Consider the following 25,859-nt stretch of genomic DNA (forward strand, 5'->3'; position numbering starts at 1 on the left):
TTTCCATATGGATTTTTCTGAGTGAGACAAAAATCAAACAATTTTATGTTTATGATCAATGGTTATCATGGAAATATTTAGAAATAAATTAAATCAGTTCTAAATAAAGCTAATCAACATTGCGTGAATCACCGTACAAGTTCTAATGAGTAATAATTAGCGCTCGTTAAATTAGTGCGCATTTTGTTTATTTGTGTTATGTGCTTTGCCTATGTTATGTCTTCGAAATCTAGGTCAAAAAACAAAAATTGCAACTAATTACATCCAAGGATTTTACGAGAAACTTTGTAAATTTATTGCACATATTGTTTCGAAAACATAAAAGAAATTTACTTGAAGCTATTATTTTTTATTTAAAAATCAAAATACCAAAATATGGTTATCATTATGGGACGAAATCATCAAACAAGATTGTCATTACAGCATATATGAGATCCAAAAAAATCTTTTACCGAGGATTACGAATTTTAGTATCTTCGATTTTCTAACTGAATTGGAATAACAAGAAAACAAGATCTGGCACCATTGTTTCAACTTTTTCCAAGCTCTCCCAAGTGCACATGTTCACTTTTTCAAACCATTTCTTGCTAATTAGTCAAACTTTAAGTAAGAGCACTAAGATTAATTTAACATGCATAAATTTATTCTCATAAAATTTACATTACCAATTTAATGAACAAAGTAACAATTAAAAATATTTTAACTCACAAAATAACTATGTGCAACATATTTAACATCACTGAATTGGATCGTGCACTACGACAGTGCACTCAAACTCTCCTTCTTCAGGACAGGCATTCAACCTCTCAAGAGGAGGGCAAAGATAATGCCGCAAGTTCCTTGGCATTACCATTCCATGCTGTTTTGTGCTTACTGTGAATAAATAATTTAACAACTCTTGTTGAATTTCGTTAGGCACTCGTTCACCAATACCAGGAATCGCTGGTATCTGAAACAAAAACCAATTTTGGTCCAAGGTAAAGGTCACGGTAAAGGAAGTATTATTCCTTAAAAATCCCACTTTGTAACTTTATGTTTCCTGGACGTTTCAAGTAATTCTTCTAAAGCATGTGTGTGTATGTGACTTTCCGTTGACGTTTTTTCGAAAACGCCTGTAACTCTATAGAGATTTGCGTTCAAAGGTTTCGACTAATCGGCGCCTACAGAAAATATTACCAAAATTTGAAAACAAACTCTATTTTCTATTTACCTCTACTATTTCCCTGCCTTTTCTCATCTTTCGGTAATCTCGTTGTGGAGCTTTTCCCGTTACTTTGGCCAATTCAGCAATATCTCCATCTGATGTAATACTAGACCTGGATTCGTCTTCTAAACAAGTACAAACACCTCCAGTTTCTGATTCACGATAACGATATGGATACTGATCTTCACCCAAAACACTTTCCTGTTCCAGTGCATCACGTTGTTCAGGAATAGATACCTCACTGCCTTTTGGAGCTGAAAGTGAAACAAAAGAATTATATGTAAATCGAATAGCTGGTTTGTAATAACATTAGCAATAGAAAAAATTATAGTCGGCAAGATTATTTACTTACTGTAAAAATATGAAATATTCATTATTAAATTATGTTATTGGTTTTTTGATCATGCATTGCACTACCTAATAGATTAAAGACTAACATTTTTGATCAAGATCTGGTAGAGAGATCTCTTGCTCTTGTGATTCTACTTTTTTAGGAGGTGATTTCGTATAATCATCGGAACCGTCATCAGAAATTTCTGGAACAGCGGCTTGCAAAGGCTCTTCCGATTCTTCTATCTGGAAATCATAAAACTCAAATAATGATCTAATTATCATATGTAATTCCTTTTATTGCTGAAACAGTTAATCATCAACGTCTCTAGATGTGAAATAATTACATTTTAAAATCTGGAAGAAATTTTTAATAAAATCAAAGGTACCTTCTGTTGTGAACTGACTTGGGCATCTTCTTTTTCGATAGACAGTAAACCTTCATCATGTAACATCAAATCACTTGGTAATTCAAGATCCTCTCTTTGTACAGCACCTTCTTCGTCTGCATATTTCATGGTTGCTATATCTGATTTTGCATCACTCTCGTCCTGGCAAATATTTCAAGTATAATTATATAAAAGATATTTATTTAATTCCAATTTAAAATTATGATACAGTAGTATTAGAATAATTTGTTCAAATATTATTACCTCAATTTCTTTAGACCCTTTTTCAGTTTCAGTCGTCAAACCGATGATAATCTCTATAAGAAAATATTCATCAACATCAAAATCGTGAGCAATGTATTAAACTTATTCAAATATCAGACCTTCTTGCGATTCCATCTTTGTAATTATCATTAGTTCTTCACTATCAACAATTTTTAAATCAGGTTTTTTAACATCCTCATCATGGTCAATCACTTCTGTAACCATATCTTCTCCTGGTGGAACGTAAAAGTCCTCAGCATCATCAGCTGGGGCCTAATTGGATTAAAAGTATAATTGAAAGTATACTTTCGTATACTTTAAGCTTTAGAAATTATGACTATAATAATCGGCAGCATTCAAAATACTTTATGAGGTATGAAAAATCTTTTCCAGTTTCTTACCTTGTCAGGCCTTTTAACTATTTTTTCGGCATCAGCAGAAGAAATGCTAGTAGCAGATGCCGATGATTCAGGCCCATCATCTGGTTTCTCTTCAGGAGCTATTGGATCACTTTTTGAAGGAACACGACTTCCATTTCGATATATTTGTTTTCTAGAGCAATCCAAGGATGCTAAAAATTTGTATAATTGCTTAAAACGCCAAAGAGGTATCATTGCGCTGCCGCCTTCTGGCTCCTCAGTTAACAGTTGGCAAATCATGATCATGGTATGGGTCAGTGACTAGAAGAAGGCCAATCAAATCATCTTACTTTATGAAGATCACTAATCAACTTAACTTCTAAAATAAACTGGTGTACTGAGTGAATCAAGTGAATCAAAGCTAAAGTGTAGACAAATTAATCTAGAAACGTAGATTCCAAATATAAATAGATGGTGCTATGGTGATACAATGAATAATGACTTCCTACCTTATTTAGAAAACCAACAGCAATAGCAAAAAAATGCATCCAAGGTACACTTGTATCATGAAACATATTTCCAATCATCAGCATCTTTTCAAGTTCGAACTCACATAAGCAAATTCCCAACCAGCGAGTGAATAGTTCTGCTCGATCTATATGTTCAGAAGTTCCAAACTGCACCACAAAATCCAGTGTTATTTACTATTATCATACAAACTGGAGAATTATTACCTGTTTCAAAAGCACTTTCAAATAGCCAGGTGTAAGTCCACATTGTGCAACAGTTGGTGGAATTTCGATTCTGGTTTTGGCAGGAGGCACGTTGCCTTGGGCCAAACAACGAAAATAAGCAGCAGACCATCGCAACAAATCAAAAGGCTGAGTTCTTATTGCATCTAAAAGAACGTTAAATTTAATTTCTGGTTGTTCTTGTAATTAAATAAAATCAAAGCCGTATTTCAAATTTTGGCGCGTCATAAAATCAATGGCACAAGTCGTTTGTACATAAGAAAAAATGTTTCAAATTCATCTAAAAAGTGCATTTAGTACTAAAAATTGTCATAATTATCAACTAACACTTATTAATTAGTTTATTATTTTAAATAACCAATTCTTTACAAACAATTTAAATACTAAATTACATAACTTTACCTTTGGCATAAGCCTTCAAAAGATGAGGAAACCTTGGCGGTACAAAGATCTGCTGAGAGCAATACAATTGTTCAGGCGGCCCATTCATTTTGGCAGTATTTGTAACATATTAAATATAACTTTATAAAAAAATAATTTGATAAAATGTCAGAAAAATTTTGAGTTTGTACTGTTTATATATTCTGTTGCCATGGCGAGCGATAGATTTTATAGCTTACGAGGAGACTGTAGTAAATAGATTTTAATTAGATTTAAAGGAAAGTGTGAATAAATATAGTTTTATATACTATTTGTAAATTTTATTTGTAATGTAATTTGTAACCGGAGTAATGTTTTTTTATAAAAAATATTATTCGTGCCATATAATTTTGGAAAACATTCCATCTGCAATGCTTTTCTTTCAGAACAATGTGGTATATGCATTTTTCATTTTTAATTCATTTTTTTAAAATAAATCAAATTTTGAATAAGTCATCAATAATTATGTAACGATGAACAAAATATATGTATATGGTGGCATTCAGTTCGAACGCTTTTGTTGATTATACGAACGAAAATTGTACAAATTTATACAAATTATACAAAAAAAACAGAATTGTCATACAAAATTGATCATATTGGATTCCCTCGAAAAAACAATGATTTTCAAAAAATATTTTCCCGGCCATATTGGCAAAATTTGAGTTTTATATGGGTTTTATATTGATAAAAAAAGAGGTGTAAAAAATGGTTAGTAAAAAAAAATATTAATACCATTTAAATGAAGAAACGCTTATTGTCTACAAATCTTTAATTAAAAATTGTATAATTAAAACCACATGTAAATTTAATTCAATAAATCGTCTAATTTTTGTCAGAACATAGTCAAACAATTTCAACTAAATCGCGCGTAATCAATTCCAATTTCTAATAATAAATAGAATATTGTACATATAGGACAATTAATATATCCCAGAAGATCTAGTAGGTGATAATCACATGACCGAAAATTTTCCGCTTTCCACATTATGAACATTTCTTGTTGTGGATCGTCAATTAATTCAGCATGTTATTAAACTGATGCATAATGAATAAATATTTTACTGCGACAGCAACTGCCTAAAATATAATATAAAATGGTCTATATTAGAAAAAATACATATAAATGTAATATAATGATTAAATATTAAGCAAAAATTTAAACCACATTAACATTATTATTTTATTTAAAACAATGAATCAAAAATTAAATTTACTTCTGTAAGCAATCAGAGTCATGTACATTATTTATCAATACACGCTTAATGAAAAACTTACATTAATAAAAGAAATGATAAGATTTTGTTACGTTTAATTTTAAATTATTTTTAACAATAAATGCTTTATCGAATGACATTATACTATAAAAATACTAATATTTACAATGTTATTTTATTAAATGTAAAATTCAATAGGTCAATTAGAAATACCTGAACCACGTGGGTAATATCGAATAGAATAAAATTAAACCCAAAGCAAATAATTTTATAAATACTTGGTCTATCAATTTCAATAAATTTGAAATAAATTTTGAGAAAGTTGGGTGTAGTCAATTACACAAAAAAATCAAAGATTTCCTCTGAATGATTTACTATTACGAAAAAAAAAACTTTATGAAAACTCTCAGAATTCCATAGCAACATTTAATAGAAAGACTATGTATGGACAAAGCGATCTTCGTTTAAATTCAAATATTCTAAATATTTTAAGTACCCTGAATTTTTAAATGATAAAATACCTTAATTTATTAAGTAAAAATTACAACTTACCCCGTGAATCAGCGTAAAATCGAGAGGCAGAATATTACTACAAGTAAATTTAGATTCTCTATGTTGCATCTGCAAAATAAACGACAGTAATCTTGATTTAAAAACTGCAGTTGTATTTCCATATTGGATTGTCCGAAATATAACAGTACAGCTGAGTTTTTGCTTAAATATAAAAACAATTAAAAAATATTAAAAACTAAAAAACTGATTTAAAATTAAAAAAAAACACAATGTAATAGATACTTTTGCACATGATATATACTTAAAATCAAATTAGGATAAATTGAAAATTACATCGTCATAGCTATATGAACATAAACCGACCAAACTCCAAAAAAGTTAAGTAAGTTAAAATATGTGTCTACCACTCGCGAAGAATAAGCGAAGAATAATATAAACGTTTTATTAACGTAACCATCGTAACGTCGTTTCTTCTGTGCTACGTAGTTTTAACGTTTGTGGTTTATTGGATACAAATTCAATTTAATTCAAAACAATTTAATTTCTGAACCTGAAGTTTTGAAAATAAACCAATAAAGTAGATATGATTATGAAATATATTTTTAAAATAAAATTATCAATTATCACTTCTCACCTGCAGTACACATTTCTCAGCCATCACAGGTAATACAAACATTCCAATTTGATTATATGCCTGCCACCAGAATAAAAAGCTCATAAAAACAGATTCTGCTTCAATATTTGAAGAAAGTAGCAATGTTGTGATTATAGAGTATGAATCAGTTATCGTCCAAACAAAGTCCAGTATAAGACATACATATGCTAATATTCCAAATTCTCGATTTATATTTTCTATCAAATCACTTAGTTCATCGTGAATTTTTAGAAAAAGATGTACTTTTTCATAGATATTATCACAAACTTGCGGAAGGTATAAGAGATTGTGATCACATTTTTTTAATAGGCTCTTGAACTTTGATTTTAAATTATCATTTATGTAGGTGAAACGTTGGTATAATAGATATAAAATGCTTATGTAAAGGTATAAAAAAGCATTTATTTGAATGTAAGGTAAACAGTAAAGTGTATTCAAAATAAATCCACGCACTTGCCCTAACAAACCAGCATTTCTTATTCCAAAATAAACAGCCAAAGAACCAATATTGAATAAACCAAAAACAAAAATCGTAAATTGCCTAATTAAAACAGTGCGATACAGTAAACTACTATCTCTCCCGCATAATTTTAAATCCAACTTTTGAACTTCACCATAGAAATAATCCAATTTATTAATTAATGCAAGAAACCAGAATTGTATATTTATTGTTAACACCAGGCCGATGCTAAGTTGCGCGAATTGTCCAGCGTATTCAACCTGGTCACTAACATTTTCGTACTGAATGAATCTGCCATAATTTAAATTGTCATATAAACCAAAAAAATAATACAAAATAATTCCTAGAACTATCACAAGCCACAATCGTTTATTTCTGGACCGACCAGGAATATGCATATCGCAAATTCCGCTATATTTCAAAACAGAAAAAATAATAATGTTAGATTCGTATAAGGTTGAAGGTGAAAATCTTTTGGAAAATCGCGTAACATAATTTTTTACCATATTTTTTTTAAACTTCTAATTTATTATTGCGCAATACGCAATATATTTTCGATTAATCATAGTTTTAAAACCGACATTTGACAAAACTTATGATGAAGTATATTTTGATAAACTATTATACTAATGGGATTGTTATGATAGATAGCTGCTAATTAACATTCAAATAAATAAAGCGGATTCATTCATTATTCATGCTTTCCTATCATTAATAGCACCAATTTCACGTGCATACGTTTTTATTTTTAGAAATAATTTATTGAATTGAACTACTGAATTGAAATTATCTTAAACACAATCGTTAGGACATAAATATAGTTCTCAATAATGCTAGCCATCTTGTATTGAAGTAGCCTAATAACATCGAAAAATGTTTCAACAAAGCTCAATTCTAAAATTTCATTAACTCCAAAGTTCTTTGATGATATTTTCTTCAACTTCACAAATTATGTTTATAGTGAATAAACTCGATAAGTTTCGTCCCCTGTGTTTTTGTGCTAAATATGATTTCAATAGATCATTTCAAGTATCTTGCATATAAAATTATTGTTGTTTTCCAAGTTTCAAGAATCATAAAACATTCTTGTAGACTTTTGCATATTGATTAAATCTATGCATTTATTGTTCTTTCTTATAATTTTACTCCAGTTCTGTAATATTCGATCATAATTACTCATGTCCATTATGAGTAAAATTTTTAAACCTTTTAACTTATTATGAATATTCTGAAATGTATATAATAATCCACACTAATTATAACTTACATTCCTTCTTTGTGTCCAGTATAAGAGTCTTCAAAAATTAAGTTCTTGTTTGGAGCTTGTAAAACTATTTTGTGAAATTTGATATAAGATTTGTTTCTATTGAAATCATTTATTGACCAAAAAAATCCATAACTAATATAACAGATAATCAAGAAAAATGTAAAAACAAATTTATAAGTTCAATTCACAAATATATTACAGCTTTGTAATTATAACTAGACTATTTGATTGTTGCACATAAAGGAATTGTACGCACTGGTAGCCGGGTAAAATAAAATGCTTCTAATGACTCGACACGAACTATTACTACGATGTGAATATAGATTTCACGACTTGACTTCACAGGGTCCTTTTGTTCCCGGCGTAAATAATGCATTTACATCTCGTTCACAATTTGAATAAGCTAATCCAATTCCAAAACCTCCTCCCAGAATTATTGGCCACTTTTTCCTTTTGAAAAATAATACAGAGAACACTGTGCCAATAGCTATACCACCACCTGAGGACAATGACACATTTGGTAAAGAAAAAGTTAGAAGAAATGTAACTTTAGGTCTTAACAAGTTTGCGTTTGTGAATGGTATAGCATTCATTTTCATTGTCATGCAGAATGATGTGGATGAAGCATTTATCATATATAATATATATAATGTGATGATCTGACTACCAATATAATGAGAATATTTTTATTTACATTTTAATACCTAATAGTGAAATTTCTTGCTTGCTCAAAACTTTTACTCTTTTTTTTAATTAATTTATGCCTTAATTATGCCATATAGTCATTTAATTAATTGTTGTGATGAGTATTAAATCAAATTTCGGATATAACAACCAATTTGAAAATAAAATAACCCAATTTTAATACATTGCTGAAACCTTTACTGTCCATGAACATGTTAAGATTCCACAAGATTATCAGCCTATTCGATGAGCAATTAATTCATCGAGAATATATTAGTTAAATAAATAATTTTTCTGTTACCAGATCTAAATAATCAGATGCTCTTTATAACATGTGATGATTTCAAAGTATTTTTGAAGTATCATTGTTGTTCTATCAATTCAAAAATATAACTGCTATTTTAATTACAAAATGACAATGGCAAATAAATTATTTCTCTGCAAAGCATTTGTATAACACCAAGTACAGCATAATAGCTTTATAACTCTAGAAATTGTGCTAAATGACATACTTATTATATGTTGATAAGGGTGATAAGTATACAAAGATGGCCTTAGTTAAAATATTTATTTTTATTAATTCAGTGCTCCATTTCTATTATATGGTAAGCTTCTATTTTGAATATTACGGGCATTGCTTAAGTACTTGTTTCTTATTATTAAGTGCACAAATTATAATTTATAAAAGAATGATAAAATACTAAATATGATTTGATTACAATAATCATATATAATATGATACATATGATTTGATTAGAAAATGGCTATAGTAAATAACTTAAATATTTGCAATATAAGAGAGCGGAGAGAGCTAAATGACTTAAATATTTTGCAATATGTGTCACAGAAATAATAAAATTAAATGTATCGACTGAGGCCATCTTTAAATACATGTTGTCTTTTTAAATATATAATGAGAATGTCAACTTTCTGGCATAATTTTTAGAGGTGTAAAGCTTTTTTATTATGCTGTACTTGATGTTATACAAGTGCTCCCTTATGTTGCAGAAAAATAAGTCATTTACCATTGCCATTTTGTAATCAAATCATATATATCATATCATATATGATCATTGTAATGAAATCATATATAATAATATATCATACTTTCATATATCATAGTTCGTGCACTTGAGACAAGTACTTGAGCAAAGCCCGTAATATTCTAAATAGAAGCATTTCATATAATAGCAATGCATTACATAATTAATACAAATTATACAGACTTCGTGTAAGTACTTGTTACTTATTGTTAAGTGACAAATTATGATTTATAAATCTGTAAATTGATTACAAGATATATGATTTGATTACAAAATGGCAATGGCAAATGCCTTATTTCTCTGCAATATGGGGAAGCACTCGCATAACACCAAGAACAGCAAAATAAAAAGCTCTATTACTTTAAAAATTTTGCTAGCGAGTTGACATACTTATTATATGTTCATAAGGGCAATATTTGTATAAAGATGACCTCAGTTAATGTATTTATTTACATTTTTCTTATAAGGAAGGCTTATATTTGGAAGCCTACAAGCATTGCTTAAGTACTTGTTACTTACTATTAGGTTAAGCAAAAATGTATTATTACGACCTAAATTCAATGATAAAATTTAAGCCAAATAATAACGAATCCTAATTAATTAAGATATGCTTACCAAATTTAATTAAGCCATCTTTCATGCATCGGTCCCATCTTCGGCTTAGCTCATCTTCGACATGGGTTGACATTGTGAAATTATTACTAAAACGTCCAAAATGAGAAAAACAGTAAAACCATTAAAATTTTATATAAACATTGAACAAAAAAATGTTTTAAAATATATTATAAACGATCATATTACCTCACAACTTTCTTTTTTTATGCAAAACGTCAAATTGAATTGACGTTTCATGCGGTTGCATAACATAACCTCATAATAGATCGATGGCTATTGAAGTGCATGAAGTTGCTTCAACTTGAAAGACTTCGGCGCTGCCAATCGTGAAAATTTTAGAATTTTGAAATTTTCTAAACCATTGTTTTTAAGTCAGGGTTGATAAACCCATCATGGTCACGTCAACTTTCAAACAATAAAAATATGGCCCAAAACAATAGAATCATAATGCAAGTGAAATATTGTTTTAGGATATACCATGCGTCTAATATAATATTTTCAACAAATTTGAAATCTTTTATACAAATAGGTGATTTATAAATTACTTAATGCATGATTTTTTTCATAAACTTTATCACAAAATAAAAATTATGATTAAATTTAAAAAACATAAAGCTTGTTGATTTACGTATTTGCACAGTATCGTCTTGTGTAATTCATTTTGTTTTCTAGACAAAATATTTCTCTTAATTTTATAATTTTGATTTGTGAAAATAAGGTAACTAAATTATCTTGAAAAACTTATTGCTATCAATCATAATATATAATACAAAATCGCTTTCATTCATTAATGATTTTTCTTAAATACTAAAATTTTTGTTAAAATATATATTAAGTTTATTTTATTAAATGCAAAATGAATATCTTTTCATAGAAACGTGACAAAGAGGTTAAGAGAATTCATATCATCATATATTTATTTTTTGAAAGTTTTTTTGACGTTGAAACATCTTATTAAAAATTAAATTTTAGGCGTATTAGGTTTATTTTGATACATACTATATATACATACATATATATACATACATATATATACATATATATATATATATTATATATATATATATATTAAACAATGCTATTCTTAGCTTGAAACTACATTCTACATCAAATTTACTTTGGAAATCATTGGAAATGACTATATCTCAGGTCTCAAATATCAAAGTCTAATTTTTCCTTTTTATTTTGGAACTTTAATTTGAATCTATACTTTTCCATTCACAAAACCTAGAATCTTACACACACATATTATATATAAACACAAATATATATACATATAAATATTATATATATATATATATACATTATATTTTTTTAATTAAATATCCTTATATGTATTATAATGTTTTATTGGTACAGATATACACTATGTTGTACATAGATTATAAATAAATATATTTCTATAAATTAATTAAAATCTTTGATTTTTATAAATATTTTCTCTAAACTATATATACATATTATTAATATAATGAGATTTTTCAATTTGTCAACAATTTATTAAAACTAACAACTTTATATAGATCTAAAAGATCATAATGGCTGTAACACTTTTTAAAGAATTTAAAACATATTTTTTCAAAAGATCACAATAATTATAAAATAATAATTGATAACATAAAGTTGGTTCAATTTATGGCTTAATGAACTTTGTCTAATTAATAATTTTTCTACAAAACCTCCTTAACATAATTTTGATAATCATTTTTCTTCATTTCCAATTCGGGGTCATTTAAACCATAGAACCAAAAACTCTTCTGCCCCTGGTCAGAACCAGAGAGACAACGATGACAGTGACCAAAAAAACTACGAGACAAAGGAACCAGGCAAATGTCCTGCACATACATCTCTGCTTTTTGCTGGTTCTTAACTTTTTACTCAAAAGTTCTTGGCGTGGCATGTCTAATGTGAAATCTGCTTCTGGACGACCTCCTGAAGGCTGAAAAATAAAAGAAAATTAGTAAAAAATAAAATATTTGTAAAATATGATTAAAAAGTTCCCACTTGATCTTTAGTAGTATGTAAGTAACTTAACGAGTTTTTGAGTTGACTTTTTACAGCGACTTAAAAAAATTCAATAAAATCAGATGTAAAAACTATTTTTTTTAAATGACTGGCTATTTTTATAAATTTGTAAACAAGTTTATAAATTAAAACGATTTATGAACAATATACTAAAATAATTCCCTGGTCTTCAAGATAAATGTATAATTCATTAGATGATTCTAAACAAGGTTAAACTTAAACTATTTTACGTTCGGATAAGTTACTCACAAATCATGCAAATTAGTTCTGCATGCATTCTTGTAAGACGTCATATAAACAAATTTCTGTTTGTTTTAACTTACATCATTGATATATTAATAATAGACAAATAACATATGATCTACAATATTTAGTTATATATCGATATGATTTTTTTTTATTTTTTTAAATAGCAAGCAGAGTTTGAAAGTTTTATTAGATGTCGTGGTGCTACTTCCTAACTGCAAGGGCTTTGTTTAGAAATCAATCTGAGGTTGTTCTATTTTGATATAGTTTTATGATACACTTTTACTTAATCCAGCAATGCTGGTCAGGACTATTTTCACTTGGAAACATTTTTTCACCTGTATTCTCAAATTTTATCAGGATTCAAAGCATCAGTAAATGCAGAATCAATGATAAAAATCTGTATTTTATATTTTACTGGTCAGTATAAAAACCCTCAATGTCAAAAAAAAATCTATCAACCAAGTTTGTTGTACTTAAAAATATTGATCTTATATCAGATGAATTACATTAAAATAATCTAGTTCAATTACACCGAGGAGTGCGGATCGTTTAAAGATAAATAAAACTAGTGTTATATACCTGAGTAATAGAAATATTGAAGGCAGTTCTATGGATTATAAACCATTCGAACCGGGTGGATTACCGGTTTCGACAGGTATAGATAAGAGGATTAACAGCTCGGAAATCGAGACAGGTAGTCAAATAGTCAGGTCGATGAATATTATTAACGATGAGGAAATTTATATTGATGATGAAATGAATAGTGATAAGTCAGAGTTTTACGAATGTGATTACGAGCAACCTAATAACGGAGGTAATGAAGTGCAAAATTCAGCTAATAATCCGAGCAGTTCGAAAAATATAGTTAAGATAAATATCACAAATTTGGATAAGAATAAAGATATTAAATATAAATCAGATAAAAAATTCAAACGTAATTCGAATAAAAAGAAGTTCAATATATCGGAAGAATTAATTAAAAAAATTGTAAAAATCGAAACAAAGGATGGTGAAGTGTTAGTGTTAAATAATAATAAAAATAAAGAAACCCCAAGTTGTGATGCGAGTGTAAATAACAAAAGTTGGAGCGAAATGATAGAAGAAGAAACCATTGCAAATAATGAAGAAAATAACTTTTATAATTCGAATGATGAAGGACCATATACAATATTTGCCGAAGCAATTGACAATAACATTGGAAGATTTCACAATCTAGCATTGGGAAGAATGTTATTCAAACAAGAACCAAACATAAGTAAAAATATCATAAATATAACAAAAATTGGAAAAAATAAAATCAAATTATTATTTAAAAATTACACGTATGCAAATAAACTAATAAAAGAAAAAATTCTTGAAAAATTCAAAATAAGAACGTATATTCCGAAACACAAATTATATAGAAGCGGAATTATTTTCAATGTTGATCCGGACATGGATGAGCAGGAAATTAAGGAAGTGATCAGATCAGATATTGAAGTAGTAGACATCAAATGTATTAAAAAAAGAAATGTAGATAAGCAAAATCTAAAAAGTCAAGCGGTTAAACTGGTATTCAGAGGAAACTACTTGCCAGAAGTTATATCAATGTATTCTGTTAGATGTCCTGTTAGTCCATATATTCAATCAGTGATACAATGTCATAATTGCTGGCGGTTTGGACATATAAAAATGAATTGTAAGAGCAAAATAAGATGTAAAAATTGTGCAGCTGAACATTCCCACGAACAATGTCATATCGCCACAGAGTTTGAGTGTACTTTATGTCGAGAAAAGCACCAGGCAAATAACAAAGAATGTAAATTCTTTAAACTAAATAAGGAAATAAAAGAAATAATGGCTCTTCACAATATATCATATTTAGAAGCAAAAAGGATGATTCAGAAGAATCGATATGTGGATGCAGTTAAAAGCAACCCATACAATCTGGAATATAACTCATCATTCCCAAAACTAAGGAGTAATATAATTATGAACAACTATAATAATAAATATGAGATATTAAATACATTAGAAGAACAAGAATTAAATATCGAAAAAGACAGATTAATGGTAATTAAAAAACCAAGAAATATTATAGAAAAACGCCGATCAGAATACTTGAGACATATCGGCCGAAGTAATAAAGAACAAGTATCTCAAAAGAAAACCCAGGAATTCGATGTCATGGACAGTAATAAAACGAATAAGATTGAAGAAAATAAAAGACAACTAAATCACTTCATAGAACTGGCAATGAAGTTAAGGGAAAAAATAGAATCTGAGAGAAACAAAGATTGCAAAGAATTAGAGGAAATTATATATAATCTGAAATACGATATCCACACCATTGGTAAATATTTAAACCAGGCTAATAAAACAGATAAAGGCATAAGTAATGTAAGTCAAGTAAATAACAAAGGATGTGAGGATAATTCTAACGGAAGGTAGAAGATATAGAAGACTCCCTTTAGATAGCATCTGCAAATTAAAAACCAATAAACAAACATGGACAATTTTAATATACTTCAACTAAATTGTAGGTCATTACTAGCAAACAAAGAAAGCATAGAAAGCCTGATGTACCATAAGAAAATTCATATTGCTGCTCTAACAGAAACTTGGCTGAAACAAGGACAAAAATTTAACTTCAAAGATTATAAAATATTTCGAAGTGACAGACAGGATGGTTATGGTGGCTCAGCCATACTGATCAGAAACAGTATTATCTGTGAGGAATTCAAACATTCTCAGAACAACCGGGATATCCAAATGACTGCTGTTATAATTAAATCGACTACCCCCTTTTGCGTGGTATCCATATATTGCTCACCTCAAGCCACAAAGGATTTATATTTAATCCGAAATCTTATTGAACAAATTCCAGTTAGACTAATCGTCACCGGAGATTTCAATAGTAAACACATAGCATGGGGAAACGAAATAATAGACAGTGGAGGTGCTATAATGTACGATATTGTAGATAGTCTTAACTTAGTTGTCTTGAATGATGGAACTCATACGACTATACAGACTATTAAGAAAAAATCTTCCGCCATTGATCTATCCTTTTGCTCGACATCTATTCATGACAGGATTCATTGGAGTGTAATTCCTGAAAATGTTGGTTCTGACCATTTACCAATTATAATAAAGTTGCATTTCAAATTTAATACAAGGATGCGTTGGTATCCCGGTAGAAAATGGAACACTAAACAAGCAAATTGGGAAAAATATGGATCAGAGATTGAAGATATTCTGGAGACCTCAACAATTCCTTCGAACTGCGAAGAAAAGTATAAGTTTATCCAAGATACCATAAATAAGGCGGCAGCAAAACACATTAAACAATATAAAGTATCGGATACCTTTAAACCGGCCATATGGTGGGACAATGACTGTGAGATCCAAACAAGAAGAAGAAACGAAGCCTTTAAGAAACTAAGAAATGAATTTAACTACGAAAATTACCTGAGTCTACAAAAAGTAATAGCACAAACTAAACGACTGTTTAAAACAAAGAAAAGAGAAAAATGGCGTGAGTTAATAAATTCGTTCAATATGAATACAAATATTAACAAAATTTGGAACACTATCAAAAAATTGAATAATAAAAATAATAGACAGAACCAACATCATCAAATGAACGATGACTTTTACGAGGCAATTCTTAAGACCCATACTCCCGATTTTGTTCCTGGACCTGCCCTATTTAATCAAGAACGGCCGGAAGACTGGATTGATGACAATGAACACGAAGAAATTAATGGACGCATCAAATATGAGGAACTTGAACTGGCGCTAAAGGAGAAAAAAGACAGCTCTCCGGGATTCGACAACATAACATATATCATGATTAACAGAAGCCCTAAAGCATTAAAAAACCTAATAATTGAGATATTCAATTATATATTGCTTTCAAACTGGATTCCAGAAGAGTGGAAAAGAGCGGTATTAGTTCCCATACTAAAGCCACAAAAAGATCCTGGTGATTATAAGTCTTATAGACCAATAATGTTACTACCTTGCCTTTCAAAAATATTTGAAAGTATTCTAAAAAAGAGATTAGAATGGTATATAGAAAAGAATACAATATTAAATAAATATCAATTCGGTTTCAGGAGAGGAAAAGGCACGATTGATTTACTCAGCGAACTCCTTGTGGATCTATATGGCGCGTTGACAGAAAACAAATATGTTCTATTAGTTACGACAGATGTTGAAAAAGCCTATGATCATGTAGATCACCAAATACTCAAAAATAAATATTCCAAACAAAATTACTAACACTATTATGTCACTTCTATCCGATAGAAAGATTTATGTTAGAAACCAGAATCGACTCATAGGTCCAAGAATAACTTTTAATGGTATCCCTCAAGGCTCGATTTTAAGTCCAATATTATTTAACATCTATACGTCGGATTTCATAGAGACAGAAGGGACAAAAGTGAAAAAATTACAATATGCAGATGATTTAGTCATGTATATTTCTTCGCGATCATTACAGGAATGTAGTGATGAAATGAACAGCTCTTTAAGAAAAGATTTAGAATGGATGCGGGACAATAAACTCACACTTGAACCTCAAAAATCTAAATGCATTCTATTCACTAGGCATAGGCTCCCAAGAAATTACATCAGTATAAATATAGACTCGATTCAAATTAAAATATTGGAGAACATCAAAATTTTAGGAATGATATTGGATACAAAATTATCCTTTAACAAACACGTTAATGAAATGTTGGCTAAATGTGAAAAAGGAATTAATATCCTAAAACGAGTAACTGGCACCACTTGGGGTGCACATCCCAATATCTGTCTCTCGTTTTACAAAGCCGTTATTAGACCCCATTTCGATTACGGATGTCAAATTTATGGAGGAAGTTCTAAAGGGATAATGGATAGACTAAATAGAATACAATATGCAGCGTTAAGAATATGCTTGGGAGCACTGAAGTCGACACCTACAAATTCGTTGTTGGCTGAAGCTGCAGAAGCTCCTTTAGAGATAAGAAGACAGGTTATAACTAATAGGTTTTTGATTAAAAAATTTAATTATGATCATGCATGGATACACAACTGTTTAGAGCCACTTGCAGTTCTGCATTTTGAAAATAGATTCTGGCACAAAAAACCAATACCACCTTTAATTGCTGGGTTCCATACACTTAAACCACTAGAAGAAGAAATGATGGTAAATAACAGATTAACATACTTCACTATGTCTTGGAAAGGCACGTTACCTAAAAAGTACATACATTTATCAGATGATTTTGATAATGAAAAGAAGATAGACAAGAAATTAATAAATCTGAAACTGAACAACTTAATGCATTCAAGATGGAAAAATTTTATTCAAATATATACCGACGGTTCAAAGACAGATAATGGGGTTGGATGCGCAGTTTGGATCCCAAGTCAAAACAAACAACTTCAAATTAAAATGCCCGATTGGGCTACAATATTCACGGCGGAAGTGATGGCCATTAATGGAGCATTAGACCTAATCAGGAAACATAAATTGAAAAAAGTTATAATTTTGTCAGATAGTAAATCTGCTTTACATGCTTTAAATATACCTAAATATTTTGGCAATCCACTAATTTTCGACAGTATTAGAAAGATAGAAGATTTAATTAAACAGAAGCATAATATCGAATTAATATGGATAAGAGGACATGCGAATATCATCGGAAATGAGATCGCGGATGGGCTGGCCAAAGATGCACATAGCACACCCTCGATTGTAAATAAAATTCCTGCAGTAGACCTTAAAGGAATTGTTACAAAAAATGGAATGTCTCAATGGCAAAAGGTATTCGATCAAGACTCACGTTTGAAAGGAAGACTTTACCAACCGTGTAACCCGAAGGTATCGAGAAGGACATGGTTTCAAAATATTAAATGGAATAGGAGAGAAATAACAACAATCTGTAGACTAAGGCTATCACACACAAGGAATAACAGTCATCTATTCAGAATCGGTATCAAAGAAGACCCATTTTGTGCTTGTAGTATCATATTAGACACATTGGACCACATATTTTGGAATTGCAAATTATATAAAAATGAACGGAAGAAATTATATAAAAGACTACAACAGCTAAAAGTACAATTTCCAATAAATGCAAGACACATTATTAGTGAGAGTAATATAGGAATATATAGAGTGTTGCTGGATTTCATGAATGAGTGCAATATAAAATTGTAGTGACTTATAGAAATCAAGTTAATGAAGATATGTTATTAATAATTTTTCTCGTTTTTTATATATTCATACAGAAGAAATATTTTGTAATGTATAGTATTGTATTTTATAATATGTATTCAATGGATATTGGCTAAAATGTTTGGATAAAACGAGGCCATTTTAATAAAAATAAAAAAAAAAAAAAAAAAATCTAGTTCAATTAACCAAAACAGTTATTTACTTTGGAATTAATAATCATTTACGCCAATTAAATAAGATTTTATTCTACCAGTACGGTACATTAATTTTTAAAGCTTTAAGAAATTATGTTGATGTTTCATCAACTCGGAAGATATTTTAATAGTTTTTACGACTCAATCAATTCAGCTTTCTAACACTACTCTTATCATATAGTGAGAAGTGCAAAATATTTATTTATATAAGAAAACATTTGAAGTAAAGGTAATATAAAGTTGGTTCAATTAGTAAGGACTAAAAATTGAAATTGAGATGAACTTAGAAGCTATTATGGATACCATATGTGAACCCTAAAGGTGATCCAGATATTGCTTTACTTGAATTTGCTAAGACAGATTTTGTAGCTAGGATACCAAAATTTCAAGGTTAGAGAAACAAAGTTTTCAAAAAAAATCAGATATATTGATACTTCACCCATTCACCTTTTATCAATGTAGCAATCAAATTACTAAGCGTGTACAAACTAGAAATTAAAATCTTCAAAAACAGTTTTGCAATTGAAGTAAAATTCATATTTTTGTGCAATAACTTTTTGCTTTATCAATTATTCAGAGAATTGCAATCTGTCAAGATCAAACATTTAGCAACATTTGATGAAAATTATAATGGTGCTGCAATTAGAAGGCGTGTCTGACTTTATACCTTACAGTAATAATTATGAAGGTATGATATTTGGAAGAATGCCATAGGTTCATAAAAATGTAATGGAGAGAAATTTTACTATTTTCAATCTCTTGGTTGGACTTTAACGTAATGCAAAATAACTCATATCTGGAAATTCGTATATTTGAAGATTTCACACAAAGGATACTAACTGAAGACTTCCTTTGGTATTTTCTTAAATTATGAAAAAATTTACAATGCTTATAACTCTTTGAATATGATTCCAAAAATTTTGATTTAAATAGCAATCAGAACTATGTGCTTTATGAGCTGTTGTGATCTAATTCCTTAATCTAGTCATCTATTGTTATTAGAAGGCAACCTAGTGGCTGATGATCATTCTCCTTCTAATGAGATTATTAATATAATTTTTCTAATAGTGATGTGATATTTATTGCAGAAATGCATCAATGAAACTATTTTACTGGGAATTTTATTTTAGATCTATAATATATGATATATTATACATATACTTCATGAATTAGAAACTAATGTCAAATTGGCCTAAGTGGACTAGAACCTATGGCTGCAAGACCATATTCTTTCCACGAAACCACGTCTAACTTTAAATATTGAAATTGGGTTCAAATTTTGACAAAGCAATGAACCACTGATTCTGACAACATATAGTGTGCAATAAAATAAATAGTATTTTAGACCAAGTTCTTTCAGCGAAGGCCAAGACCAAGTTTTTCTAAGTGGGCTAGAACTTGGCTGATGATCATTCTCCTTCTAATGAGATTATTAATATAATTTTTCTAATAGTGATGTGATATTTATTGCAGAAATGCATCAATGAAACTATTTTACTGGGAATTTTATTTTAGATCTATAATATATGATATATTATACATATACTTCATGAATTAGAAACTAATGTCAAATTGGCCTAAGTGGACTAGAACCTATGGCTGCAAGACCATATTCTTTCCACGAAACCACGTCTAACTTTAAATATTGAAATTGGGTTCAAATTTTGACAAAGCAATGAACCACTGATTCTGACAACATATAGTGTGCAATAAAATAAATAGTATTTTAGACCAAGTTCTTTCAGCGAAGGCCAAGACCAAGTTTTTCTAAGTGGGCTAGAACTTGTGGCTGCACGACCATATTTTTTCCACGAATCCACGTCTAACTTCAAATGTTGAAATTGGGTTCAAACTTTGACAAAACAATGAACCACTGATTCTGACAACATATGGTGTTCAATAAAACAAAAAGCATTTTGGGACCAAGTTCCTCCCACGAAGACTAAGACCAAGACCAAGTTCTTCTAAGTGGGCTCGAACTTGTGGCTGCAAGACCATATTCTTTCCACAAATCCACGTCTAATTTTAAATGTTGAAATTGGGTTCAAATTTTGACAAAACAATGAACCACTGATTCTGACAAAATATAGAGTGCAATAAAATAAAAAGTATTTTTAGACCAAGTTCTTCCTACGAAGACCAAGACCAACCCCAAGTTCTTCCCATGAAGCCACAATTTCCCCAAAATGACGAAATTTACTTTTTTGGATACTCAATATTTCACTCATTCTGACCAAATAAAGAATGCAAAAAATGAGTACAGTTAGTTTCAAACTAAAGTGAACAAATGGTTGCAGGATCAAGTTGTTCTTAAGGAGCTTCTACAAATGTTAGAATTGGATTTAAATTTGGCAACAATATCCCGTTCACTAGGACCATCCAGACATCCTTATTATAAAATCAAAAATAACAAGGTGCATTTCCTCATGAACTAAATATGTTAATAGATTGATCTCAAATTTTTTCCACCAACTTCTTCTTGGAATGAAAAAATTCAAATTAATGAACCGGCGTAAGGTTGGTCATTACATTAGGTAAAACTGTATCTGTGTCCGTATTTGCATATAGATATATATTATTTAATAAAGAAAGTAGCGTATCATATATTATGCAATAGGCATAAAATATGTTGAATTTACATAAAACAGACATCACAAAGTTATGCTCAGGAATGTTAGACATTACATCCACGTTAACCTCTATAGCACACGTCAAGAATTATTACTATGCGCGGAGCGAAATTATAAAGGTAATGGAGACAAGTACAAAAGCAATTTTAAAAGTTAATTCAATGAAATTGCGAAATAACATATCATATATCTATTGTATATGTGTGTATATACACACATAGTCACATGAAGGAATTTGTTGAGTCATTCGTAATTGAACTTTTATACCTTATTTAACTATAATTGAACTAATCATTTATTTAGAAGTTTTTGCTTAAGAAAGAACCTTTCCACTCATGGAGATAGACGAGCTTGTCCTGGCGCTTGGATTTATTTTACCAATTTTCATATTTTTAAAATTTTTATCAATTCCCAAAGTTATAGCAATCGTCCAAAAATGTAAAATTACATTTCTTACATATCTTTACGTTCCAGAGGTTTCTGAACATTTTGGCACACCTTATTATTAGAGAAATGGTTGTATGTGTGTGTGTAGGCACGGATCAAACGATTTGAATAATTTAAAATCATTCTATTTTTAATGATAAGGAGACGTGCTGATTAGTTTTTGACAAAGACAAATAGAAAAAAGGTCTAAAAACATTTAATATTTCTTGATTTTTTGGGTAGGGTAGAGTAGAATAGATATCTCAAAAATAAGTAAAGTTAAGAATTTTTCTACAACAATATTTGAAAGTATAGGGAAAAAGATGTTTTACCTTGATTCTACGATATTGCTTTTGGGAGATGAACGGCGATGTTTGAAAATCCTTAACAAAAGTATTTTCTTTCTAAAAATCTTTCTAAATTTTTGTCGAAAAATCCACTTGAATTATACCTATAATTTGCACAAAGTATGTTACTTACATTAAAAAAAATTAGATAATTTTGAACAACGCAAATTATGTTCACAGAATTATCATATATGCATTTTGTACCTTTAAAGTACCTTTGTTCATAAAGAATAATATGTATATATACATATACATATATTTGGAGAAAGCAAACGATATTAAATTGACATCTTCCTACAGATTATATATATATGAATAAAATAAAAAGAAAGTTTATCCGAGTATTGATTGCTCACATCATATGTGCTTATAATAAATACATATACATTTCATATGTGCATTTATATTACGTGTACATGTAAGTATTGTCAAAAACAATATGTGTAGGTATAATTTTTATATTTTATCTGGAACCCTAAACTTCATTCGAACTTAAAGCCTAAGTTATTTTTTAAAAAAAGCTTGCCTTTAATATTTCATATATAATTGTAATACGATGTCCTTTTCTTTAGGAGCTTTGAAGGATTGGTAATGAAAAAAATATATATAAAAATTTAATATTATTACATAGATATCGCAATAGATATTAAGTAATAACATGCCCAATCAGAATAGTTGATATCTAATTAAAATTAACCTTAATTAGTATTTCTTAATCAGGATTGTTGCACATAGTTTTGTAATATATTGAATCTAAATTGGATCTCAACATGATATCAACATTTACGTTAATTTCATGAAAAGTAAAAAATAATATTCACCAGTATTAATTGGAAATTTTTTTTAAAAACATAAACTTTGCCTTGAGAAAGTTAATAATCTACGCTTTAATTAAAAAGGCAAACAGTAATATCATTGAACGAAATCAGAGATTCATTATAATTTAAAAAAATATTGGAAATTAGAACTGTTTTTTAGTTATATTAACACTTTCCACTTGTATTTAGTGATAAATGTTATTGTTATTACTATAAAATTTGAGTTTTAAAAAGCCCTATACCCTTAGACTTATTGCTACTGAAATAAAAAAAAATCGATCCAGGGCGCTCAGTAATAATTTTTCTGGTAAGGAGGCGAGAAGTCAAATAAGTTTGGGAATCACTATTCTAAGAAACAGTAAATTATTAAAATCTTTGGCTATTTATTATATTAAATTTCCACTGATCAAAATTACGAAATTCGACCCTGTTATTGCGTACGATGTTCGAAACAATAACCTTTTTATTTATATTGCGACACCGCATCTGCACAATAGACATTCCTTTGCAAATGTTTTTTATATAAGATATCAGGGTTGTACTTCGAAAAATAATAATAAATACTTTATTTATGCTACTGCAAATTATTTTTATAAAAATCATATTATATTGTTAATTAAAAACTATACAATAGAATCAAACTGACATATGTTTAAGATATTTTACCATTGTGCTACATCACTAGTAAAAATAATTTAATATTACCTAATTTATTTTTGTTATAAGTGTAGTAACAATATTACGCTTTTTTCTCACAATTTTTAAAACTATTTTTTATGTAGATGTTATAGTAATTAATAAAGACACAATAAATAAACAAATTTGGAAACTTATAATATTGTAAATAATTTTAAAAAATATGAATTATTAGACGTTAGAACTCTATTCATTGGCAGTTTTCGTTCTCATTTTGTCAGTGAAGATATGAACAGATTTACTTAGCTCATTACAAAATTTACTAATAAATCAAATATAATTTTAAGATCTTTAATTTAACCATATATCAGACTTTAAACTCAATATTTGATCGATAGAAATTCTAACAGTGCCTTCACAAAATATATTTGCAACTTTTATATAATGAAATTGCAACTTACTAATGAAATGATTCAATTCACGCTTCAATTATGTATCATTTTTTTTTTCATATATTATCTATTACAACTATAAGATTCATTATATTTATTCTTGATAATAATATTAAACACCTATTATATCTTCTATATATTAGTTTTCGGAACAAATGTTTATCCTTGTATTCTTAAATCAGCCAAGCGCATTATTACACACTTCTTTAAAAGTAGTAAAAACACATGCATAACGTCGCTTCCAGATTTAATTTGATTGCTATATTGTTAGTATGATTAATTTTTTTTATAATTTATTTGAAATGAATATAATTAATTTAAAAAAGTTTAAAGAATCATGATGATGAAGATGGAAGAAGCGACACTGTCCAATACGAAGATCTTGCATGCTGATCTATTCAGATTGGAAGAATCCAAGATGAAAATGGTAATCGGTTCGGAGATCAAAATGGATTTTGCATATCGTATATAAATATGTAATTGTTGGTATATATATATATATATATATATATATATATGTTACATATGTTATCTTAACGATCGCAGCTGCATGTTTCCAGTACCTCATGTTCTTATATATTGAACTATACATCTCACTTTATCATGTTTCTTTACATTCAATTAAAATGATGAATATAAACTATAAATTTTGCATTTTTGAATAGACAATTAACGAATTGCCACACAAATCTGTTTTTTGCGAATTTTAACTCGCTTTACATCAAATATTAGTTTTAACCCTTTCCACTCGCGAAATGCAAGATTTACACGTATTTTGCCGCCGGAGCGGTGGCATCCGAGTGAAATGAGTTAAAAACGTTTACTTTATATATATTTTGCATGTGTTTGCTTTACATATATTTTTGAATAAAAATCTTGTAAGGCATGATAACAAGTAAAAAGAAACAGAATTTAAAGAATTGTATTTTTTCCTGCATTTCCACATATAATTAAATGGCATCAATAAAAGATATGAACATTAATAATGATAATCACTAGTAAACTAATTTTGTAATCAAACGTGAAATTATAATATTTGCCAGTAATTGTGGATTAGTGAGTAATATTAGTATTGTCATTAACAGTATTAGTAGTAGTATTATTATTATTAGTAATAGTAGCGGTAGTAATATATATACAGTACGAATATAAAATATTTACTTGTAACTTATCAAATCCTTAACATTTTTGAAAGTTAGTGATTAAAATTTTACTCATTTTCAAATCTATTAATTTGTAAACAATCAATTGCAAACAACTTGTCAGCATATTCTCTGCTAAATGTAATTTTTTTTATAGATTGCGGAAAAAAATAATAAAAAAATTCAAATCTATCAATATAGCAATTAGTTCTAAAATAGTTCTAATTTTCCATGAATTTACTATTGCCTTGTGGAATTTATAGATAGCGACAAAAAATTTCAAAATGTTGAATTAAAATCTGTTACGTATACGTTTGACTTAAATTTTATTATCGATATGGTATTTTATAAAGAATATTGCATAAAAATATAAATACCTTTATGGGTATAAATAATACATACAATCTATAAATAAAATAGTCCTTGTCAATTTATTTTCTATAATTTTATTATCTTCTAGAAATTTAATTCTAATTAGAATCGTCATTTATAAAAAAAACTTGTTAAATCATCGTTACTATGAGGATATATCAATCATATGATTTGTAAAAAAA

At 28.7% G+C, this 25,859-nt stretch overlaps 2 protein-coding genes across 2 annotated transcripts in view; both read right to left on the minus strand.

Moving 5' to 3' along the window:
• The window catches only part of LOC113386234 (hamartin-like), a 56,809-nt gene that overhangs the window by 16,523 nt on the left and 14,427 nt on the right, over positions 1-25,859 (minus strand). The gene's annotated exons all lie outside the window — the stretch shown is intronic.
• On the minus strand, positions 8,039-10,478 carry LOC113384385 (MICOS complex subunit Mic10-like). The gene is made up of 3 exons (XM_026622101.1): positions 10,359-10,478; positions 10,173-10,258; positions 8,039-8,329 (listed from the first exon to the last, which is right to left on the minus strand). Exons 2-3 carry the CDS (start codon positions 10,243-10,245, stop codon positions 8,157-8,159), a joined length of 246 nt encoding a protein of 81 aa, XP_026477886.1. The 5' UTR covers positions 10,246-10,258; positions 10,359-10,478; the 3' UTR covers positions 8,039-8,156.

The sequence above is a fragment of the Ctenocephalides felis genome, unplaced genomic scaffold, assembly GCF_003426905.1.
Source record: "Ctenocephalides felis isolate EL2017-DRISC unplaced genomic scaffold, ASM342690v1 CF-g0.4_SCAFFOLD_03571, whole genome shotgun sequence".
Lineage (NCBI taxonomy): Eukaryota > Metazoa > Arthropoda > Insecta > Siphonaptera > Pulicidae > Ctenocephalides > Ctenocephalides felis.